The 22,351-nt window shown below is 43.6% G+C and overlaps 1 protein-coding gene across 5 annotated transcripts in view; it reads right to left on the bottom strand.

The window, feature by feature from the left end:
- fam168a (family with sequence similarity 168 member A) overlaps positions 1-22,351 on the bottom strand; it is a 150,122-nt gene that overhangs the window by 80,611 nt on the left and 47,160 nt on the right. For 4 of the 5 annotated variants that reach the window (XM_072477130.1, XM_072477127.1, XM_072477129.1 and 1 more), the window contains exon 2: positions 3,213-3,300. The exons of the other annotated variant lie outside the window; for it this stretch is intronic. In XM_072477130.1, the coding sequence (XP_072333231.1) occupies positions 3,213-3,282 (70 nt within the window). In that variant the 5' untranslated portion in view covers positions 3,283-3,300. The remainder of the gene's footprint in view (positions 1-3,212; positions 3,301-22,351) is intronic. 5 annotated transcript variants of the gene reach the window in all.

Here is a 22,351-nt window from a genome sequence, read left to right on the forward strand (position 1 = left end):
CAAATATTCCGCATTCCTGTTATTCCTTCCAAAGTGAATCACCTCACACTTCTCTACATTAAACTCCATTTGCCACCTCTCAGCCCAGCTCTGCAGCTTATCTATATCCCTCTGTAACCTGCTGCATCCTTCCACACTATCGACAACACCACCGACTTTAATATCGTCTGCAAATTTACTCACCCACCCTTCTGCGCCTTCCTCTAGGTCATTGATAAAAATGACAAACAGCAACGGCCCCAGAACAGATCCTTGTGGTACTCCACTTGTGACTGTACTCCATTCTGAACATTTCTCATCAACCACCACCCTCTGTCTTCTTTCAGCTAGCCAATTTCTGATCCACATCTCTAAATCACCCTCAATCCCCAGCCTCCGTATTTTCTGCAATAGCCTACCGTGGGGAACCTTATCAAACGCTTTGCTGAAATCCATATACACCACATCAACTGCTCTATCCTCATCTACCTGTTCAGTCACCTTCTCAAAGAACTCAATAAGGTTTGTGAGGCATGACCTACCCTTCACAAAGCCATGCTGACTATCCCTGATCATATTATTCCTATCTAGATGATTATAAATCTTGTCTCTTATAATCCCCTCCAAGACTTTACCCACTACAGACGTGAGGCTCACCGGTCTATAGTTGCCGGGGTTGTCTCTGCTCCCCTTTTTGAACAAGGGGACCACATTTGCTGTCCTCCAGTCCTCTGGCACTATTCCTGTAGCCAATGATGACATAAAAATCAAAGCCAAAGGTCCAGCAATCTCTTCCCTGGCCTCCCAGAGAATCCTAGGATAAATCCCATCAGGTCCCGGGGACTTATCTATTTTCAGCCTGTCCAGAATTGCCAACACCTCTTCCCTACGTACCTCAATGCCATCTATTCTATTAGCCTGGGGCTCAGCATTCTCCTCCACAACATTATCTTTTTCCTGAGTGAATACTGAAGAAAAATATTCATTTAGTATCTCGCCTATCTCTTCAGACTCCACACACAATTTCCCATCCCTGTCCTTGACTGGTCCTACTCTTTCCCTAGTCATTCGCTTATTCCTGACATACCTATAGAAAGCTTTTGGGTTTTCCTTGATCCTTCCTGCCAAATACTTCTCATGTCCCTTCCTTGCTCGTCTTAGCTCTCTCTTTAGATCTTTCCTCGCTACCTTGTAACTATCCATCGCCCCAACTGAAACTTCACACCTCATCTTCACATAGGCCTCCTTCTTCCTCTTAAGAGATTCCACTTCCTTGGTAAACCACGGTTCCCTCGCTCGACGCCTTCCTCCCTGCCTGACCGGTACATACTTATCAAGAACACGCAGTAGCTGATCCTTGAACAAGCCCCACTTATCCAGTGTGCCCAACACTTGCAGCCTACTTCTCCACCTTATCCCCCCCAAGTCACGTCTAATGGCATCATAATTGCCCTTCCCCCAGCTATAACTCTTGCCCTGCGTTGTATACTTATCCCTTTCCATCATTAACGTAAACGTCACCGAATTGTGGTCACTGTCCCCAAAGTGCTCTCCTACCTCCAAATCCAACACCTGGCCTGGTTCATTACCCAAAACCAAATCCAACGTGGCCTCGTCTCTTGTTGGCCTGTCAACATATTGTTTCAGGAAACCCTCCTGCGCACACTGTACAAAAAACGACCCATCTATTGTACTCGAACTATATCTTTTCCAGTCAATATTTGGAAAGTTAAAGTCTTCAGGACTTGCCTTCTTCCGAATGCTTCGTGCATTATGATACAAAGCCTTCAACCGTGACTTTTTGCCATGTTTAATCATCCTAACTTTTCTTTGTACTGTGGCCCTATTTGCTTCTTGCGCTTGATTATCTGGTCTACCGTTTTGGCATTTTACTGTCCTTTTATTACTGTCCTTTCTTTTATTACTGGCCTGGTTTCTCTTAGCCTCATCACTCTGCTTAGATTCCCAACCCCTTGTCATTCAAGTGGGATGGTGGAAATACTGAACCCCATCCCACAAACAACTGTTAAAGACTGACAGTAAGAACCAAAAAGAATATTTTTCAAAAGGTGTTAAAACTTTTAAATCAGAATGTTCAGAGGGATCTGCATTCACTCCTATAGGGAACAGTCAGCAAGCAGATACAGAAAACAATTAGGGGGGTTAAATGGCATGTTGAGCTTATTACACGAAGATTGCAGTACAAGAATAAGACGACTAGGAACTCTGAGAAAGAAAGTACAATTGGCTACAATTGTATAGGGCTATGGTCAAGCCATGCCTGAATGCCTTGAGCGGCTTTGGCATCGGGAAGGATATCGTTGCAATGGGGGCAGTGCAGCAAAGATCCAAGTAGGTTGGTTCCTGGGATAAGAGGTTGAATAAATTGGGCCTTTCATCCCAGAGGTTTAAAAGAATGAGGGGTGATCTCATTGAAACATTAGAAGATTCTGAAGGCTTGGCTGGGTGGACAGTTCTTTTCCCTGACTCAGGAATCTAGAGAATAGAAGTAGTCTCAGAATAAGAGGATGACCATTTAGAACAGAGGATAAACGTTCTCACTTAAAGGGTTAGGAATGTTTGGAATCATCTACCTCAGGTTATGGATGATGCATCATTGAATATATGAATACTAATATGGATAGATTTTTGATCTCAGGGAATCAATGAATATGGGGATCAGGCAGAAAAGTGTGATTCAGCGAGATTAGCCACATATTGAATAGTGGAGGCTCAAGGGGTTGAATGGTCCTATTTCTTATGTTATAGTCTTAAATAAAATTCAAGACCAACTTTTACAGCAATTGTTCAAAACAAGAGGAATCCAACAGCCAAATTCAAAATCTAAAATATGGGCTGGCCCTACAAAAGAGTAAACAAAAATGTATACCTTTCAGCAAAATATTTTTTATTCATATGGCCAAGGAAGCAGTTATAGTATGATGTCAAGGTTAGTACTTTGAAGTGATAAAATATGATTCACTTGTTAAAGCACACAAGTAGATCCTCATGAACGGAGCCATTGGAACCACAATAGAAATCCTGTCAATAGTACTCATCTACAGAAAAGGGCATATACGCCCATGGCCACCAAGGCTATAGTCACAAGCTAATGGTTGCAACGTTATTTCATTTAAACAAGTTTTCTTTCAGAACAGGATGGCACCAAAGACTGATGCTTCAAGTCAAGTGGATATGTGAACCGAGATACAGTTGAAATAAATCAGACTTACCTGTGTAAGCCATGTTCTTAGGATTTCCATAAGGAGTCCCAGGTTGAACGGGGCTGTAAACAGGGTTCATGTTGGAAGACTAGGAACTCTGAGAAAGAAAGTACAGCTTTAGATAAACTAAATCCATTCACTCGGTTTTCTGCTGCAAGCATTTAAATAGAAATTCTTTTCCAATTGTTGACTTATGGAGCAAGCAGCCACATCCTGGATATTAACACAGAATGCAACAGAAATCTTTATAAAAGGCAAAGTACTGACAAGTAGGCAAACTTCAAAAATATGTAGTTCATGTTTAACTACAGAACGTACATCATGCATCCTATTTTTAAGTTACCTCTAGATATACAACTCAATTACAAGAGCAGATATAAATACTCCATTGCACAATGAACAGAACTTAACCCGAATCCCTATTGCTCCACACCAGTCCACTGCCAGTAGTCTAATATACTCAATGACCCCAAACAACTTTCCATACGACCAATGCTACTCTTTGGATAATGCAGGAAAGATGCCTGCTGCCTAGTAACATTGTCCTATGAAAGACTTTGCCAAAAATCCAACTTGAACCAAACAGATATGCACATATTTTCTAGTTCAACTATTACACTGCGTTAAACCAAGTTTCAGTGTGATCAGTTTAAATATCACAATATGGTCACAGGTCAACAGTGTAACATATTCTACTTTACTATACAGACTAGTTTGATTCTGATGCAAATAGAACTGAATTTACAGGATAGACAGGAATATATTATCTTCATACTAAATCAGTGTCATATGTGGGCAAAAATTGAAAATCCATCACTCAGAAAACAATCTTGAATAGATTGCAAAGAATCCTCCACCTTCTCACCATTTTCCATGTATATTTGGAGAATGAAAGTGTCCTACAATTATGACTGCGATTCTTGTTACCTCAAGTGTCCAACAGTTCAAATATGGCTGTGGTCTGTTAGCTTGAAAAGAGTACACAAATTCACAAACCAGAGATGATTTTAATCCCGCTGCCACCCCCACCAACCTGCCCCAGAGTGGTAGGTATACGAATTATATTCTCATTTTAGCACTCATGCTCAATAGTACCTTTACGAACCGGGTGGGAATGGAATTAAATATCATAAACATGGCCCTGGTGCTCAATAATGTAGGTAAATTTCACACCCCTAGAATGTAGAGTCTATCTACCTTTTCCACTTACAGATATTGACCATCCTATCATGTATTCACATTTTTGTTTTTCATTCAGTCATTTATTTCCATATTACTCCTTAATCAGGTGGCTCTGCAGATGTCATTTGGTCCCTAACTTCCAGCAATGATAGCTGATTAGAGGTTGAGATCATGAGATTAGATTATTCGGCGTTGATCTAGCAGCTGACGTCTGCATGGTGTGAAATGCATTCAGGATCAAGCCACAAGTGAACCACGCCGTCTCTGATGCAGAGTCCAATCTAAATGTTTGAAGAGTTGTCATTTACACCTTGCACTTCATCGTACAGTGAATAGCTCTGACTTTCAAAAAATATTTTAAATTGTAACAATTTATCTCCTAATTTGTTTATAACTAGAATATATAAACATACAGCACAGAACAAGGACCCGTATAAGGTTTCTAGTTCCAAAGAATCAGACTGGGCTCAAAATATTCACTATTTCTGCCAGACCTCAGCTTCTCCAGCATTTTATTTATTTCAGATAGAATCATAGAATCATAGAAGTTTACAGCATGGAAACAGGCCCTTCGGCCCAACCAGTCCATGCCGCCCAGTTTTTTACCATTAAGCTAGTCCCAGTTGCCCGCACTTGGCCCATAACCCTCTATACCCATCTTACCCATGTAACCATCTAAATGCTTTTTGAAAGACACAATTGTACCCGCTTCTACTACTACCTCTGGCAGCCCATTCCAGACACTCACTACCCTCTGAGTGAAGAAATTGCCCCTCTGGGCCCTTCTGAATCTCTCCCCTCTCACCTTAAACCTATGCCCTCTAGTTTTAGACTCCCCTACCTTTGGGAAAAGATGTTGACTATCTACCTTATCTATGCCCCTCATTATTTTATAGACCTCTATAAGATCACCCCTAAGCCTCCTACGCTCCAGGGAAAAAAGTCCCAGTCTATCCAGCCTCTCCTTATAACTCAAACCATCAAGTCCCGGCAACATCCTAGTAAATCTTTTCTGCACTCTTTCTAGTTTAATAATATCCTTTCTATAATAGGGTGACCAGAACTGCACACAGTATTCCAAGTGTGGCCGTACCAATGTCTTGTACAACTTCAACAAGACGTCCCAACTCCTATATTCAATGTTCTGACCAATGAAACCAAGCATGCCGAATGCCTTCTTCACCACCCTGTCCATCTGCGACTCCACCTTCAAGGAGCTATGAACCTGTACTCCTAGATCTCTTTGTTCTATAACTCTCCCCAACGCCATACCATTAACTGAGTAGGTCCTGGCCTGATTCGATCTGCCAAAATGCATCACCTCACATTTATCTAAATTAAACTCCATCTGCCATTCGTCGGCCCACTGGCCTAATTGATCAAGATCCCGTTGCAATCCTAGATAACCTTCTTCACTATCCACTGTGCCACCAATCTTGGTGTCATCTGCAAACTTACTAACCATGCCTCCTAAATTCTCATCCAAATCATTAATATAAATCACAAATAACAGTGGACCCAGCACCGATCCCTGAGGCACACCACTGGTCACAGGCCTCCAGTTTGAAAAACAACCCTCTACAACCACCCTCTGCCTTCTGTCGTCCAGCCAATTTTGAATCCAATTGGCAACCTCACCCTGGATCCCGTGAGCTTTAACCTTCTGCAACAACCTACCATGCGGTACCTTGTCAAAGGCTTTGCTAAAGTCCATGTAGACAACGTCTACTGCACTACCCTCATCTACCTTCTTGGTCACCCCCTCAAAAAACTCAATCAAATTTGTGAGACATGATTTTCCACGCACAAAGCCATGCTGACTGCCCCGAATCAGTCCTTGCCTCTCTAAATGCTTGTAGATCCTGTCTCTCAGAATACCTTCTAGCAACTTACCTACTACAGACGTTAGGCTCACCGGTCTGTAGTTCCCAGGCTTTTCCCTGCTGCCCTTCTTAAACAAGGGCACAACATTCGCCACTCTCCAATCTTCAGGCACCTCACCTGTGGCTGCCGATGATTCAAATATCTCGGTTAGGGGACCCGCAATTTCCTCCCTAGCCTCCCACAACATCCTGGGATACATTTCATCAGGTCCCGGGGATTTATTTACCTTGATGCGCTTTAAGACTTCCAGCACCTCCTCCTCTGTAATATGCACACTTCTCAAGACATCACTATTTATTTCCCTTAGTTTCCTAACATCCATGCCTTTCTCCACCGTGAATACCGATGAGAAATATTCATTCAGGATCTCACCCAACTCTTGTGGCTCTGCACATAAATGCCCTTGTTGATCCTTAAGAGGCCCTACTCTGTCCCTAGTTACTCTTTTCCCCTTTATGTATCTGTAGAATCTCTTTGGATTCTCCCTTGCATTATTTGCCAAAGCAATTTCATGTCCCCTTTTTGCCCTCCTGATTTCCCTCTTAACTCTATTTCGACAATCTCTATACTCTTCAAGGGATCTACTTGATCCCAGTTGCTTATGTACGTCATATGCCTCCTTCTTCTTTTTGACCAGATTTTGACCAGATCTGCATCATCTTCCTTTTATTACAGAATAAGGCTATTTGGTCCCGTCTTTTTTTCCATAGATACATTTTATTCAGCAAAAGTACATTTCCGAACAGTTAATTTTGGGAAATTACCAGAAGAGCAATACAATTCAAGTTCTTGCCATTCAACATGTGGCACTCTGAGGTAGCGAAGACAACCAAAACATGAGATTTATACCATATATTCCATGACAAACATACAACCAGAGGGGCTTAGTTTCCAGCCCCTTGGTATACTATTGCAGGTAGACCATAGATGTGTCCTTTCCCCATTGATTTTGGTTGCTCCAAGCTTAGTGCGTTTCTTAGCAATCCCTTCAAACTTGTAACTATAAGTAATCAAATGGTTGTAATTACAAGTTACCCAGTGTTCCTGTATCTCTTCTACCCCTTTTCATTCAGCCTGTCTATCCTGAATGTTGCGAATTTAGTGCACCAAAGTGCTGGTTACTGTGTGTGTCAACAATAAACAGAGATCATCAGAACTTTAAATAATTTAGGCAACACAAATTTGAATTGAAAGAGGAAAACCAATTTGAACATTACTTTTAATGTTCTGTTCAATTTACAATTAGATAAAATATTTTAGATATCAACAATTTATTAGCGAGAAAAAAAGCTCACTCAGCAATGCATGAAAAAACAAGGTTGATCATAACAAACTGAAATTTTAATCAGAACTGCACCATTATACATTTTTAAATTTATAATGGCCAAGCAACTCATTTCTATGTTCACAAGGAATGCCAGAATTTGTACATTCATTTATAGGCAGTAACTGTGAACAGAAACCAGCTAAATAAAGTCCACACGGCAACTCTGGCACAGCGAGCTACCTTGAGCTATCTAGGCCTTCAGCTTGAATTTGCACCATCAGCTACTTTGCCTCTTTCTCCTCCTTTAAAACCCATTCCCTTAACCAAGTTGACCATCCCTTTCAATGTCTCCATTAGATTTGGTATCAATATTTCACTGATATGCTTCTATGAAGTGTTTCAACTTTTCCTATGTTAAAGGAGTTATATAAATGCAAGATATTGCACTTCTTAGTACTGGCATGCCAGGCATTTTAAATGACAAACTACTTCCGACAAATTCAACAGCACAATTAGTCAACATTTACCTGTAAATCCATTTGCTGTTTTAACTCTTGTAAACACCGGTGATTACAAGTTATTTTATATTGCACAACTGACTGGGAATCTTACTGAATTTATAAAGGTTCAACAGAAAAGTGCTATGGATCCTTTTTATACCTCATTAAAACAACCTTTCAAATGTATCAAAAGGAATTTATGATTATTTTACCAAATATTCCTCTGGAGACTATTTGTTTTCTCCACATGCATTTGATCAAAGGCAGATTTCAAGCATAAAGATTTATTTTCCTGACAATAGTTACACTTCTTTATAAACTGATCTGGTTAATGCTATGTAGAGAAGGGGCCTCTTTAGAGCATTCAAGATACCAGAGGTTAACCTAGCACCATGTTTCCACTCAATAATCATGCCTTACTGCTTCCTTCTCTCCTTTCAAAAGCTCTTTAAAAGTCCTCTTCAAATAGGAATTTGCCCCTCCCTAACGCTTTTTTCCCTTTGTTCTGGTTTGCCACCTGAAGTATGACACGTTTGAAAAGAGTACTATGTAAATGAAATTTGTAATTGTCCAATTGCCTCAAAAGGGAGGGGGGAAATCTTGCATTTATGTAGTACCACAACAATGATTTGTATCTCAATAGCGCATTCAACATTGTAAATCTTCCCAAGCATTAACAAAGTTTGACACTTATGAGCATTAACAAAGTTTGATACTTATGACCTCGGTTGAGGCCAATAATTTTTTTTTTAATATAAAATTTGAAACATCAGTTTTTGCGGCAAGAATGAAGCCACAAGACTAAGGTTTAAAACAGATGTATTTTTTACTATTCAAGGATCAAACAACAAAAACTAGACACGGTTTTCAGTAACTACCTATACTCAAACTCAAAATCAACATATATTAAACAGGAATTAACAGGTAGATAATGATTGATTAGAAACTATAAATTACACATTAAATGGCAAAAGTAAAAGTTTCAAAAATTGGCTCGGCAGTCCATTCACAATGTATTTATTCAATCTCAGTTACAGCAGAGTCCCTTAAACTCTGTTTTCCTCACAATTTCAGGTTCTCTTCAAGGATTTTCCCTGATCCCCAACTGACAGCCACACAACCAATTTGCATTCCACAGGCACAGCCTTCACCAAAAATGGCACATGTTTGCAAAACCTCCTCAATTCTGTTCACAACGGTCCGAAATTGAGAGTGGCGAGAAAGAAGTAAAGAGGCTTCAAGGCGATTTAGACAAGTTGAGCAACTGGGCAAATACATGACGGATGCTGTATAACATGGATAATTGTAAGTTATCCACTTCAGAATGGCAAAGTATTACTCAAATGATGATAAATTGGGAAATGTTGATGCACAAAGGGACCCATGTGTCCTTGTACACCTATGAATGAAAGCAAGCATGCAGGTACAGCAAGCAGTTAGTTAGGAAGTCAAATGGTGTGCTGGCCTTAATTAGAAGAGGATTTGCGAAGAGGAGCAAGGATATCATACTGTAACTGTATAGGGCCTTGGTGAGACCAAATCTGGAGTAGTGTGTGCAGTTTTGATCTCCTTCCTTCAAAAAAAAATATTCGTGCCATAGAGGGAGTGCAGTGAAGGTTAACCAGACTAATTCCGGGGGTGACAGGGTTGCCATATGAAAGGTTGGATTGACTAGGCCTGTATTCACTGGAGTTTAGAAAAGGGGATTGCATTGAAATATATAAAATTCTGACAGGGCTGGGCAGACTGGATGCTGGGATGATGTTTCCCCTGAATGAGGGGAGGGGGCCATCTAGAACAAGGGGCAAGGGGCAGTCTCAAGATATGGGCTCAGCCATTTAATACTGAGATGAGGAGAAATTTCTTCACTCAGGAGGATGGTGAACCTGTAGAATTCTCTACCACAATAGGCCGTGGAGATCAAATCACAACAGATTGAAGAAAGGAACAGATTTCAAGACACTAAAGGTGTCAATGAGTATGCGGAGAGAGCAGAGTATGGCTTTGAGATAGAGGGTCAGCCATGATCATGTTGAATGATGAGCCGAATGGCCTACTCCTGCGCCTGTTATCTATGTCTCTATCTACCATTTGTATATCTTAATGATTTAGATGAGAATGTAGGAGGCATGGTTAGTAAGTTTGCAGATGACACCAAGATTGGTGGCAGAGTGGATTGTGAAGAAGGTTATATAAGATTGAATTTAATTTGGATAAATGTGAGGTGATGCATTTTGGTAGATCAAATCAGGGCAGGACCAACTCAGTTAATAGTAGGGAGTTGGGGAAAGTTGCAGGGGTACAGGTTCATAGCTTCTTGAAGGCAGAGTCGCAGGTGGACAGACTGGTGAAGAAGGCATTCAGCATGCTAGGTTTTATTGGTCAGAATATTGAATACAGGAGTTGGGACGTCTTGTTGAAGTTGTACAAGACATTGGTACGGCCACACATGGAATACTGTATTCAGTTCTGGTCACGCTATTATAGGACGGATATTGTTAAACTAGAAAGAGTACAGAAGAGATTTACAAGGATGCTACCCTGACTTGATGATGAGTTATAAGGAAAGGCTGGATAGGCTGGGATTTTTTCCCTGGAGCGTAGGAAGCTTACGGGTGATCTTATAAAAGTCTATAAAATAATGAGCACAGATAAGGTAGTCAACATCTTTTCCCAAAGGTAGAGGGGTCTAGAACTAAAGGGCATAAGATTTACGATGAGAGGCGAGAGATACAAGAGACCAGGGGGGAACTTTTTTCGCACATAGGGTGGTAAGCATCTGGAACGAGCTGCCAGGAGTGGTAGAGGCGGGTACAATTTTTTTTGTTTAAAACCATTGGATCATGTGAGCTCTGATGGCTCTCTAACCTTTTATACGGTTTCAACCATTCCCAGACTCTTCAGAGGTTTTGCTATCCAATCTCAGCTTCAGTCATAGATTCCTTAGCAACTGGAAGAGCCAGTTCCCTTTCCAATTAACATCCGTCTCAAAAAAATAGAAGCTTGGAAACCACAGATTCCATTTCAACTTGGAGCCACATCTTAAAGATCTTTGAGAATAAAGAAAATTCAGAGTTTCAGGGCCTAGGCGACTGAAGGCATAACTGTCAATGGGGAACGATTAGAATGAAGTTAGCTCAAGATATCAGAATTGGGGAAGCGAACACATCTCAGCAGGTTAAAGGGCTGGAAGAGAGAGGAACATTGGAACAGGAGTTGGCCATCAGGCCCTCGAGCCTGCTCCGCCATTCAATGAGATAATGGCTGATCTGTGGCCTAACTTCATGGCCTTTGGCCCATATTCCTTAATAACTTTGTTTACCAAAAATGTATCTATCTGAGATTTGAAATTATAAACTGATCTAGCATCAATTGCCATTTGTGGGACTGAGTTCCAAACCTCTACCACCCTGTGTTTGTAGAAGTGCGTCCTACCATCTCTGAATGGTCTGGCCCTAATTATTAGACTATTCCCCCTAGTTCTAGAATCTTCAACCAGTGAAAATAGTTCTTTTCCTGTTAATATCTTGAAGGCTTTGATCAGATCAAGCCGTAACCTTCTAAATTCTAGAGAAACATGTCTAATTTGTGTAATCTCTCATCAATTAACCCCTGAAGTCCAGATATCATTCTTGTAAACCTATGCTGCAGTCCGTCCAAGACCAAAATTAGAGAAAGGATGGGGAAAGGAGTGATTGAAAAACAAGGATAAAAGCTTTACGGCATCGCTCATTCCTCAGAGTTACAATGGAGGGGAATAAGTCAATAGCTAGTGGACTATTTTGTGGTGGGGACTGAAGACAATGGCTTCAGTCTTCACAGTAGTTAGTTCAAGTAAATTTCTGTCCCATCATGGCAGATGGTGAAATTTGAATTCAATAAAAATCTGGAATTAAAAGTCCAGGATGACCATGAAACCATTGTCACTATTGTAAAATGCCATCTGGTTCACTCATCTCCTTTGAGGATGGAAATCTGCCATCCGCACCTGATCTGGCCCACGTGACTCCAGGCTCACAACAACGCGGTTGACTTTTACATGCCCTCTGAAATGGCCCAGCAGGCCATTCAGTTCAATGGCAATTCGGGATAGGCAATAATTGCTGGCCGAACCAGCGATGTCCATGTCTCATGAACAAGTACTTTTTTTAAAAGTTTGACTAGATGTCAGAGATGCAATAGAGACAGAGGAGGGGGTTGAGAAAGGAGCTGTAGTGTCAATATAAATGTCGAAACTGCTTCTTTTGAGGTGGTGGTGGCGGCAGCATATAGATGAAAAATATCTAGATCCTTAGGAGACTCCAGTGGTCATGGTATGGGAGCAAGAGAAGTCACGATAAGCATTTGAACCAGGTAACTGCAGTACCACCCAACTGGATGACACTGGAGCCATTGGAGGAAGGCAGTATGGTCAACGACTCAGAGATCCCAGGTTCGATCCCGGCTCTGGGTCACTGTTCGTGTGGAGTTTACACATTCTTCCCGTGTTTGCATGGGTTTCGCCCCACAACCCAAAAATATGCAGGGTAGGTTGATTGCCAACGCTAAATTGTCTCTTAATTGGAAAAAATGAATTTAGAACTCTAAATTTTTTTAAAACTGTCAAAGGTTGCAGGCAGGTGGAGAAGTATCAGGTGAGAAGGAAGAGACGACACCTTTGTAACTTTGATCCGAGTTACTTCAATACTGCGGCAGAGGTAGATAGATACCTCATTGCAGGGATTCAAACCTGAAGTTGTGAAAGAGGGCCAGATTCTGGAGGTCCAACAATATAAGAGGAAAGGGAAGTTGGATATGAAGCAGTAGGATGGAGGGGCCAACAGTTTCTTTTTGGGAGAAGTGAGTTTGAAAGGGAGGGTGTCAGTATCAAAGGAGATCAACTAGCATGGAGTCAAGAAGGGGGGTTGTGGGGACAACCGCTTAGCACACAATGCCAGCTTAGTTTACATGTTCAAGTATTTGAAGTGGGACTTGGTGCAAGTCTCACTCCAGTGGCCAAGAATGTGAGAATATGACAGAGTGACAGAGAGTTATAGACTAAATGTTTGAAAGCAACAATCACAGCCATGGAATCAAAGGTGATGGTAGAGAGGAAAAGCTGTTCACTGTTCATAAATGTGACATCTTCAGGGCACAATATGGATGGGCAACAAGTATGGTCAAGGGTAGAAACATGCTACTTGCATTACAGTAGGTTGGAGTGGAAATATGAATAGGCTGTGAAACGAAGATGGTATGGTCAGCTATGGAGTTGAGCAGACTGCAGAAAGCACAATCTTTTCTTAATTCACTATTGGGAAATGGGTGGCATGAGCAAAGCCAGCATTTATTGCCCGGCTCCACTGTCAAAGCCACAATTGAATCGGACTTCACCATACTCAGGCAGCACATTCCAAATCCTAATTAGGGAGTTCTGCTTGTTCTTCTTGGTGGCATAAGTCGTGGGTCAGGAATTTGCTGTCCAAGGGGTATTTAAGAGTTGCTGCAGCACACTTTGCAGAAGATAGGCACTACTACCATGATGTACCAGTCGCACAGGGCGTGAACGTTTAAGGTGCCCAACAAGCAGGTTGAATCGTCCAGGATGTTGGGCTTTAGTGCTGTTGAAGTTGCTCTCATCCAGTGTTAGGAACAATGCATAACTAAGTTTAATGTATATTTGTAGTGTGGTAAGAAAGATGGAACATTTTTTTTTCATAAAACATATTTTATTACAAACTTGTATCAAAGCAGGTTAAGCAAGTAAACACCCCAGGAAACATACTTCCCAACATTCAACGATAGTCTGTATAGATTCTTCCCCTTTTCCACCTCCCCTCTCCCTATCACGCATCCCCCCCCCCACCCTCAAACACAGTCACAAACACCCCCCCATCTTTTCTCAAACTCCCCTGCTGAGCCCCTTAACTCATACTTCTCTAACCGCAGGAAGTCGTACAGGTCACCCAACCGTGCTGCTACCCCCAGTGGCGATGCCAACCGCCACTCCAGCAAAATTTGTCGCCGTGCAATCAGAGAGGCAAAGGCCACGACATCGGCCTTCCTCTCCATGAGCTCCGGCTTCTCTGAAACCCAAATATCGCCAAAGGGTCTGGGTCCACCTCCTCCTCCACTATCCTGGCTAACACTGCGAACACTCCTGCCCAGAATCTTCCCAATTTTGCACAATGCCAAAAGATGTGCGCGTGATTCGTTGGCCCACGCCTCTCACTCATCCACTATCCCCTGAAAGAACCCACATTCTCGCGCAAGTCATATGGACTCTGTGCACCACCTTAAACTGGATTAGGCTCATCCTTGCACAAGGAGGTCCCGTTTACCCACAGGTAAACAGGACCTCGCTCCATACTCCCCAATTGACCTCCATTCCCAGCTCCGCTTGCCATTTCTCCTTGATCTTCACCACCCGCTGACCTCCCTGCTCCCCAGCCACTCGTATATCCCCAATTTTCCCCTCCCCTTCCACATCCGGAAGCAGCATTTGTTCCAGAGGGGGTATTCCGCCTAGGGAACCCCTTCCAGACCTTTCGTGCAAAGTCCCCAACCTGCAGATACCTGAACTCACTACCCCTCAACAGCTCTACCATCTCCCTGAGCTCCTTCAGACTGGTGAACCCTTGCACCAAATCCAAATCCCTCACCTTGACCAGCCCCACTTCCCGCCACCTCCTGTCCACACTATCCACCCCCCCCCACCAACTCAAATCCATGATTCTCGCACAGCGGCGTTAGCACCGATATCCCTTCCACCAAAAATGCCTCCTCAGCAGATTCCATATCTTCACTGTGGACTGCACCACTGGGAACATGATTTTAGTTTAATTTAGTTTTTTTTTTGAGATTTTGATGCCGGGAGGTCTGTCGGGCCTCAAAGCAAAAAGGTCAGGTTTTGTGGATTTGCTTGCACATGCGTTTTTAAATTAGGTTTTACAACCCTAGTCAAGAGACGAGTTACAAATGGGTTTGTAGTTAAGTGATTTGGGGGGGGAAACACAAAGTAGAAAAACCTGTGCTGTTGCCTAGCAAAACACAGGCAATGACAGAAAAGTTCAGAGTGCGTATGTCTGAGGGGAAAACAGGAGCTCTTGGATTGCAAGGCTGCTGGGGGACTGAGTTAAGGGAATTCATGTGTTTGCTCGGCAGTTAGGTATCCGAGAGATACCAACTGGGGAAAGCATCTAGTGAATGCTAAATCCAAAGAAAACCATTTCCAACTGGGCCAACCCAAGCAAGAAGCTTTGTTGTTAAGATAGCGGTAAATCTTCAAAGTTTGTGTATCTGTAAGAGTATTTCTGGGACAAAAGAACTGAGTTTGAATCATTTTCTGACGTTTGTATTCAGATCTTCAAACTTTTTTTGCCTGGTGTAATATAGTTCATTTGTCCTTGCTAATACACGTTTTAAAATAAAAGTTCATTAGTAATAGCTGGTCAATTTGTGCAGTAACTTTCCTCCACGGTTTAAAAAAATAAAGTTAGGGTCTATCAAGCCTAGTTTCACTTTTTGACCCTTGTCCAGGAGCAGAGGGGATCGTAACAACTCTTAAGTATTTCATCACTCGTGACTCTGACCTTGTAGAAGATCGAAAGAATTTGTGGAGTTAGGAGAAGAGATACATACTGCAGAATTCACTGACCTGCTCTTGCATTTGTTTGGTTGGTCCATGACTCAACCAGTTGTTAGGAGTGGCGCTGTTGAGCAACTCCCAGTCGATTTCGGCGGGAGAACAGCTGGTGAGTCAGTTTCAGCGGGAGCAGTGCGGAAGTGGCTGCTGGGAGGTAAGTCTGTCCTTTAAAAGCACTTGTCTTTGCAGGGGCAGGCCAGTCGATTTAAGCGGGAGAACAGCTGGTGAGTCAGTTTCAGCGGAAGTGGCTGCTGGGAGGTAAGTCTGTCCTTTAAAAGCACTTGTCTTTGCAGGGGCAGGCCAGTCGATTTCGGCGGGAGAACAGCTGGCGAGTCAGTTTCAGCGGGAGCAGTGCGGAAGTGGCTGCTGGGAGGTAAGTCACAAAGTAGAAAAACCTTGTCCTGTCCACTTGTCTTTGCAGGGGGCAGGCCAGTCGATTTCGGCGGGAGTGGAGCTGGCTGGTTAGTCAATTTCAGCAGGAGCTGAGAATTTTTTTTTTTTAAATTAGTGTTTTAGGCGGGAACAGGAAGCCGACCCGCGGACGTCTGGGAAGACCCTCACCAATAAATTCTGGCGGAGAGGAAACCCGAGACACTACACGTGTAGTGTCTCCCACCTGCCCTCCTCCTCTAACCTAATAATAAAACCCATTGGTCTGAGGTAACTACCATATTTTATTATATTATTTTTTATAAAAAATTTAATTTAGTTGTTAACCAGATCTTGGTAGAAAGTTAGAGGAATGGCAGGGAAGGGAGTGCAATGTTCCTCCTGCAGGATGTTTGAGGTGAGGGATGCAGTTAGTGTCCCTGCTGATTTTACCTGCAGGAAGTGCTGCCATCTCCAGCTCCTCCAAGACCGAGTTAGGGAACTGGAGCTGGAGTTGGAAGAACTTCGGATCATTCGGGAGGCAGAAGGGGTCATAGATAGCAGCTTCAGGGAATTAGTTACACCAAAGATTGGAGATAGGTGGGTAACTGTAAGAGGGACTGGGAAAAAGCAGTCAGTGCAGGGATCCCCTGAGAAACAAGTATACAGCTTTGGATACTTGTGGAGGGGGGGGGGGGGGGACGTACCAGGGGTAAGCCATGGGGTACGGGCCTCTGGCACGGAGTCTGTCCCTGTTGCTCAGAAGGGAAGGGGGGAGAGGAGCAGAGCATTAGTAATTGGGGACTCGATAGTCAGGGGCACAGATAGGAGATTTTGTGGGAGCGTGAGAGACTCACGTTTGGTATGTTGCCTCCCAGGTGCAAGGGTACGTGATGTCTCGGATCGTGTTTTCCGGGTCCTTAGGGGGAGGGGGAGCAGCCCCAAGTCGTGGTCCACATTGGCACTAACGACATAGGTAGGAAAGGGGGCAAGGATGTCAGGCAGGCTTTCAGGGAGCTAGGATGGAAGCTCAGAACTAGAACAAACAGAGTTGTTATCTCTGGGTTGTTGCCCATGCCACGTGATAGTGAGATGAGGAACAGGGAGAGAGAGCAGTTAAACACGTGGCTACAGGGATGGCGCAGGCGGGAGGGATTCAGATTTCTGGATAACTGGGGCTCTTTCTGGGGAAGGTGGACCTCTACAGACAGGATGGTCTACATCTGAACCTGAGGGGGAGATCTGTTAGTGCTCTTTGGGGGGGGGGGGGGGGGGTTAAACTAATGCAGCAGGGGCATGGGAACCTGGATTGTAGTTTTAGGGTAAGGGAGAATGAGAGTATAGAGGTCAGGAGCACAGATTTGACGTCGCAGGAGGGGGCCAGTGTTCAGGTAGCTGGTTTGAAGTGTGTCTACTTCAATGCCAGGAGTATACGAAACAAGGTAGGGGAACTGGCAGCATGGGTTGGGACCTGGGACTTCGATGTTGTGGCCATTTCGGAGACATGGATAGAGCAGGGACAGGAATGGATGTTGCAGGTTCCGGGGTTTAGGTGTTTTAGTAAGCTCAGAGAAGGAGGCAAAAGAGGGGGAGGTGTGGCGCTGCTAGTCAAGAGCAGTATTACGGTGGCGGAGAGGATGCTAGATGGGGACTCTTCTTCCGAGGTAGTATGGGCTGAAGTTAGAAACAGGAAAGGAAAGGTCACCCTGTTGGGAGTTTTTTTATAGGCCTCCTAATAGTTCTAGGGATGTAGAGGAAAGGATGGCGAAGATGATTCTGGATAAGAGCGAAAGTAACAGGGTAGTTATTATGGGAGACTTTAACTTTCCAAATATTGACTGGAAAAGATATGGTTCGAGTACAATAGATGGGTTGTTTTTTTGTACAGTGTGTGCAGGAGGGTTTCCTGAAACAATATGTTGACAGGCCAACAAGAGGCGAGGCCACGTTGGATTTGGTTTTGGGTAATGAACCAGGCCAGGTGTTGGATTTGGAGGTAGGAGAGCACTTTGGGGACAGTGACCACAATTCGGTGACGTTTACGTTAATGATGGAAAGGGATAAGTATACACCGCAGGGCAAGAGTTATAGCTGGGGGAAGGGCAATTATGATGCCATTAGACGTGACTTGGGGGGATAAGGTGGAGAAGTAGGCTGCAAGTGTTGGGCACACTGGATAAGTGGGGCTTGTTCAAGGATCAGCTACTGCGTGTTCTTGATAAGTATGTACCGGTCAGGCAGGGAGGAAGGCGTCGAGCGAGGGAACCGTGGTTTACCAAGGAAGTGGAATCTCTTGTTAAGAGGAAGAAGGAGGCCTATGTGAAGATGAGGTGTGAAGTTTCAGTTGGGGCGATGGATAGTTACAAGGTAGCGAGGAAGGATCTAAAGAGAGAGCTAAGACGAGCAAGGAGGGGACATGAGAAGTATTTGGCAGGAAGGATCAAGGAAAACCCAAAAGCTTTCTATAGGTATGTCAGGAATAAGCGAATGACTAGGGAAAGAGTAGGACCAGTCAAGGACTGGGATGGGAAATTGTGTGTGGAGTCTGAAGAGATAGGCGAGATACTAAATGAATATTTTTCGTCAGTATTCACTCAGGAAAAAGATAATGTTGTGGAGGAGAATGCTGAGCCCCAGGCTAATAGAATAGATGGCATTGAGGTACGTAGGGAAGAGGTGTTGGCAATTCTGGACAGGCTGAAAATAGATAAGTCCCCGGGACCTGATGGGATTTATCCTAGGATTCTCTGGGAGGCCAGGGAAGAGATTGCTGGACCTTTGGCTTTGATTTTTATGTCATCATTGGCGACAGGAATAGTGCCAGAGGACTGGAGGACAGCAAATGTGGTCCCCTTGTTCAAAAAGGGGAGCAGAGACAACCCCGGCAACTATAGACCGGTGAGCCTCACGTCTGTAGTGGGTAAAGTCTTGGAGGGGATTATAAGAGACAAGATTTATAATCATCTAGATAGGAATAATATGATCAGGGATAGTCAGCATGGCTTTGTGAAGGGTAGGTCATGCCTCACAAACCTTATTGAGTTCTTTGAGAAGGTGACTGAACAGGTAGATGAGGATAGAGCAGTTGATGTGGTGTATATGGATTTCAGCAAAGCGTTTGATAAGGTTCCCCACGGTAGGCTATTGCAGAAAATACGGAGGCTGGGGATTGAGGGCGATTTAGAGATGTGGATCAGAAATTGGCTAGCTGAAAGAAGACAGAGGGTGGTGGTTGATGGGAAATGTTCAGAATGGAGTACAGTCACAAGTGGAGTACCACAAGGATCTGTTCTGGGGCCGTTGCTGTTTGTCATTTTTATCAATGACCTAGAGGGCGCAGAAGGGTGGGTGAGTAAATTTGCAGACGATACTAAAGTCGGTGGTGTTGTCGATAGTGTGGAAGGATGTAGCAGGTTACAGAGGGATATAGATAAGCTGCAGAGCTGGGCTGAGAGGTGGCAAATGGAGTCTAATGTAGAGAAGTGTGAGGTGATTCACTTTGGAAGGAATAACAGGAATGCGGAATATTTGGCTAATGGCAAAGTTCTTGGAAGTGTGGATGAGCAGAGGGATCTAGGTGTCCATGTACATAGATCCCTGAAAGTTGCCACCCAGGTTGATAGGGTTGTGAAGAAGGCCTATGGAGTGTTGGCCTTTATTGGTAGAGGGATTGAGTTCCGGAGTCAGGAGGTCATGTTGCAGCTGTACAGAACTCTGGTACGGCCGCATTTGGAGTATTGCGTACAGTTCTGGTCGCCGCATTATAGGAAGGACGTGGAGGCTTTGGAGCGGGTGCAGAGGAGATTTACCAGGATGTTACCTGGTATGGAGGGAAAATCTTATGAGGAAAGGCTGATGGACTTGAGGTTGTTTTCGTTGGAGAGAAGATTAAGAGGAGACTTAATAGAGGCATACAAAATGATCAGGGGGTTGGATAGGGTGGACAGTGAGAGCCTTCTCCCACGGATGGAAATGGCTGGCACGAGGGGACATAACTTTAAACTGAGGGGTAATAGATATAGGACAGAGGTCAGGGGTAGGTTCTTTACGCAAAGAGTAGTGAGGCCGTGGAATGCCCTACCTGCTACAGTAGTGAACTCGCCAACATTGAGGGCATTTAAAAGTTTATTGGATAAACATATGGATGATAATGGCATAGTGTAGGTTAGATGGCTTTTGTTTCGGTGCAACATCGTGGGCCGAAGGGCCTGTACTGCGCTGTATTGTTCTATGTTCTATGTAACAGGCATGGAGAGTACATTATGCACTATTCCGGTCCTGTGTCCCTTCCAGTGGTGTCCAACATCAGGGGTTAAAGCTTGGACAGCACAGTAGGTGGCAATCATGAAGAGGGTTCCATGCCTATATCAGATCTGATTTAGTGAGGCTTCTTGGGTGTACAAGTTAAAATGAGAGGACTTCCAGGGCAACTCCCTCCCACTGTACACCTCTGTGCCACCGCCTCTGGTGGGCCTGTCCTTCCAGTAGGATGGGACATGCCCAAGGATAGTAATCAAGCAGTTTGGGACATTGACTGCAAGGTATGATTCGACGAGCATAACTAGTAGAATTTTGTCAAAGTTGTTGACTTTCCTAACTCTGACACAAGTCCCTCGACGTTGGAGAGGACAACGCTGCAGGGCTGACTGCTCTGAATGCGATTCCATTTCGTCTGATGTCTAGGTTGATTCTCTTTTATTCTTATTCAACTTTTCTTGTGGTTTGACACACTCGAGTGGCTTGCAAGGTAATTTCAAAGGGCAATTAAGGGTTAACCACTTGCTGTGGTTCTAGTGTCACATATATGCCAGGCAAGGACAGCAGATTTTCTTCTCTAAAGCACATTAGTAAACCAGATGGGCTTTTATAATAAATGGGTGGTTTCCCGTTCGTTATTAACCGATTACGAACTTGTTATTATAAATTTACAAAACAAACTTTAAATTCCCCGTATGCCAAGGTGGGTTTTGAATTAATGTCTTCAGATAATCAGACCAGGCCTTGGGATTACTCGTCCAGTGACATAACCATGATCTTACAATACCCAGACCAATAACAACCACGGAGACATGGCACCCTGAGTGCAGCAGGTTGGACAGATTGAAGACATTAGGCAATTTTGTAGCAAATATTCCTTTAAAATTAACGTTGCCAAGCAAAGGCCATCATTCTTTTTACTGTAGGATGATATTTACTATCTGAATGCAAGGCTATGATTTTCCTGGACCACAGGAATTTGCTCCAGAAATTTATTTTAACATCCAATCTGCCACGCTACTGTCAGATTCAACAGCACTGAACAGTTGGCATACTACAAGCAAATAAAATCACTTTAGATGATTCATCCAAGCTCAATGCAAGAAATTAAACAATAATTCACAACTGCATTATACGAGAACTGTTAAGCAGTTATTGGTAGGCATTCTGTGGTGACATTCCAGTAAAATCAAAATGCACTGAAGTGCTGAATTGTTCCAGCTAGAGAAGTGGTGCTGCTATAATAGGGATGTCACAACTTTGAACCAGGCTGCTTGGAGATAATGTCCCCTTTGTTGAAGTATACTTAAAAACAGTCAGGACAGAACAGGCTTTCCAGGATCATAGCCAATCCCCCCTCCTCCCGCCCAAATCCATATTCAGGGTGGGTATAATGGAATCAGGCAGAAAGGGGGAATGAGATGGGGCAAAAGAGCAAAAGATAAGCAGCCAAAGAGACGGTGAAGCTCCGGAGAAGGGAGAAGGGGGTAATAGAGGGTAAACCAGAAGTTTATCATAAAGGGGTAATGGGGGGGAGCCACGGTGGGTGGATGGATATGAGGGGATGGTGGGAGAAAGAGAAGACAGGTGGTGCCAAGTTTCTTATGGGCAAGGCACCGTAACAGGCAAGAGCTGTTGTTCAGCACATGGATGAGAAGTGTGTGTGTGAGAGAGAACGAGAGCACGTGAGAGAGAAATACATTGCTGCACACAGGGACCAAGAATATGCAAAAAACACAAAAGTTATTTATGGTATGATGTGTTCTAAAGATAGAAAATGAGTGAAGACTTTGAAATTAAATCCAAAAAGGCTATGAGCTGCAGTCGATAGGTTATAACTTCAAGGTCGGCATGGTGGCAGTGGTTGGCACTGCTACCTCACGTCAGCCGAGGACCCGGGTTCGAACCCAGCCCCGGGTCACTGTCCGTGTGGAGTTTGCACTTTCTCCCAATGTCTGCGTGGGTCTCACCCCCCAACCCAAAGATGTGCAGGGTAGGTGCATTGACCATGCTAAATTGCCCCTTAATTGGAAAAAAAGAACTGGGAATTAAATTTATTTTAAAA

Source organism: Scyliorhinus torazame, chromosome 15, assembly GCF_047496885.1.
Source record: "Scyliorhinus torazame isolate Kashiwa2021f chromosome 15, sScyTor2.1, whole genome shotgun sequence".
Taxonomy (NCBI): Eukaryota; Metazoa; Chordata; class Chondrichthyes; order Carcharhiniformes; family Scyliorhinidae; genus Scyliorhinus; species Scyliorhinus torazame.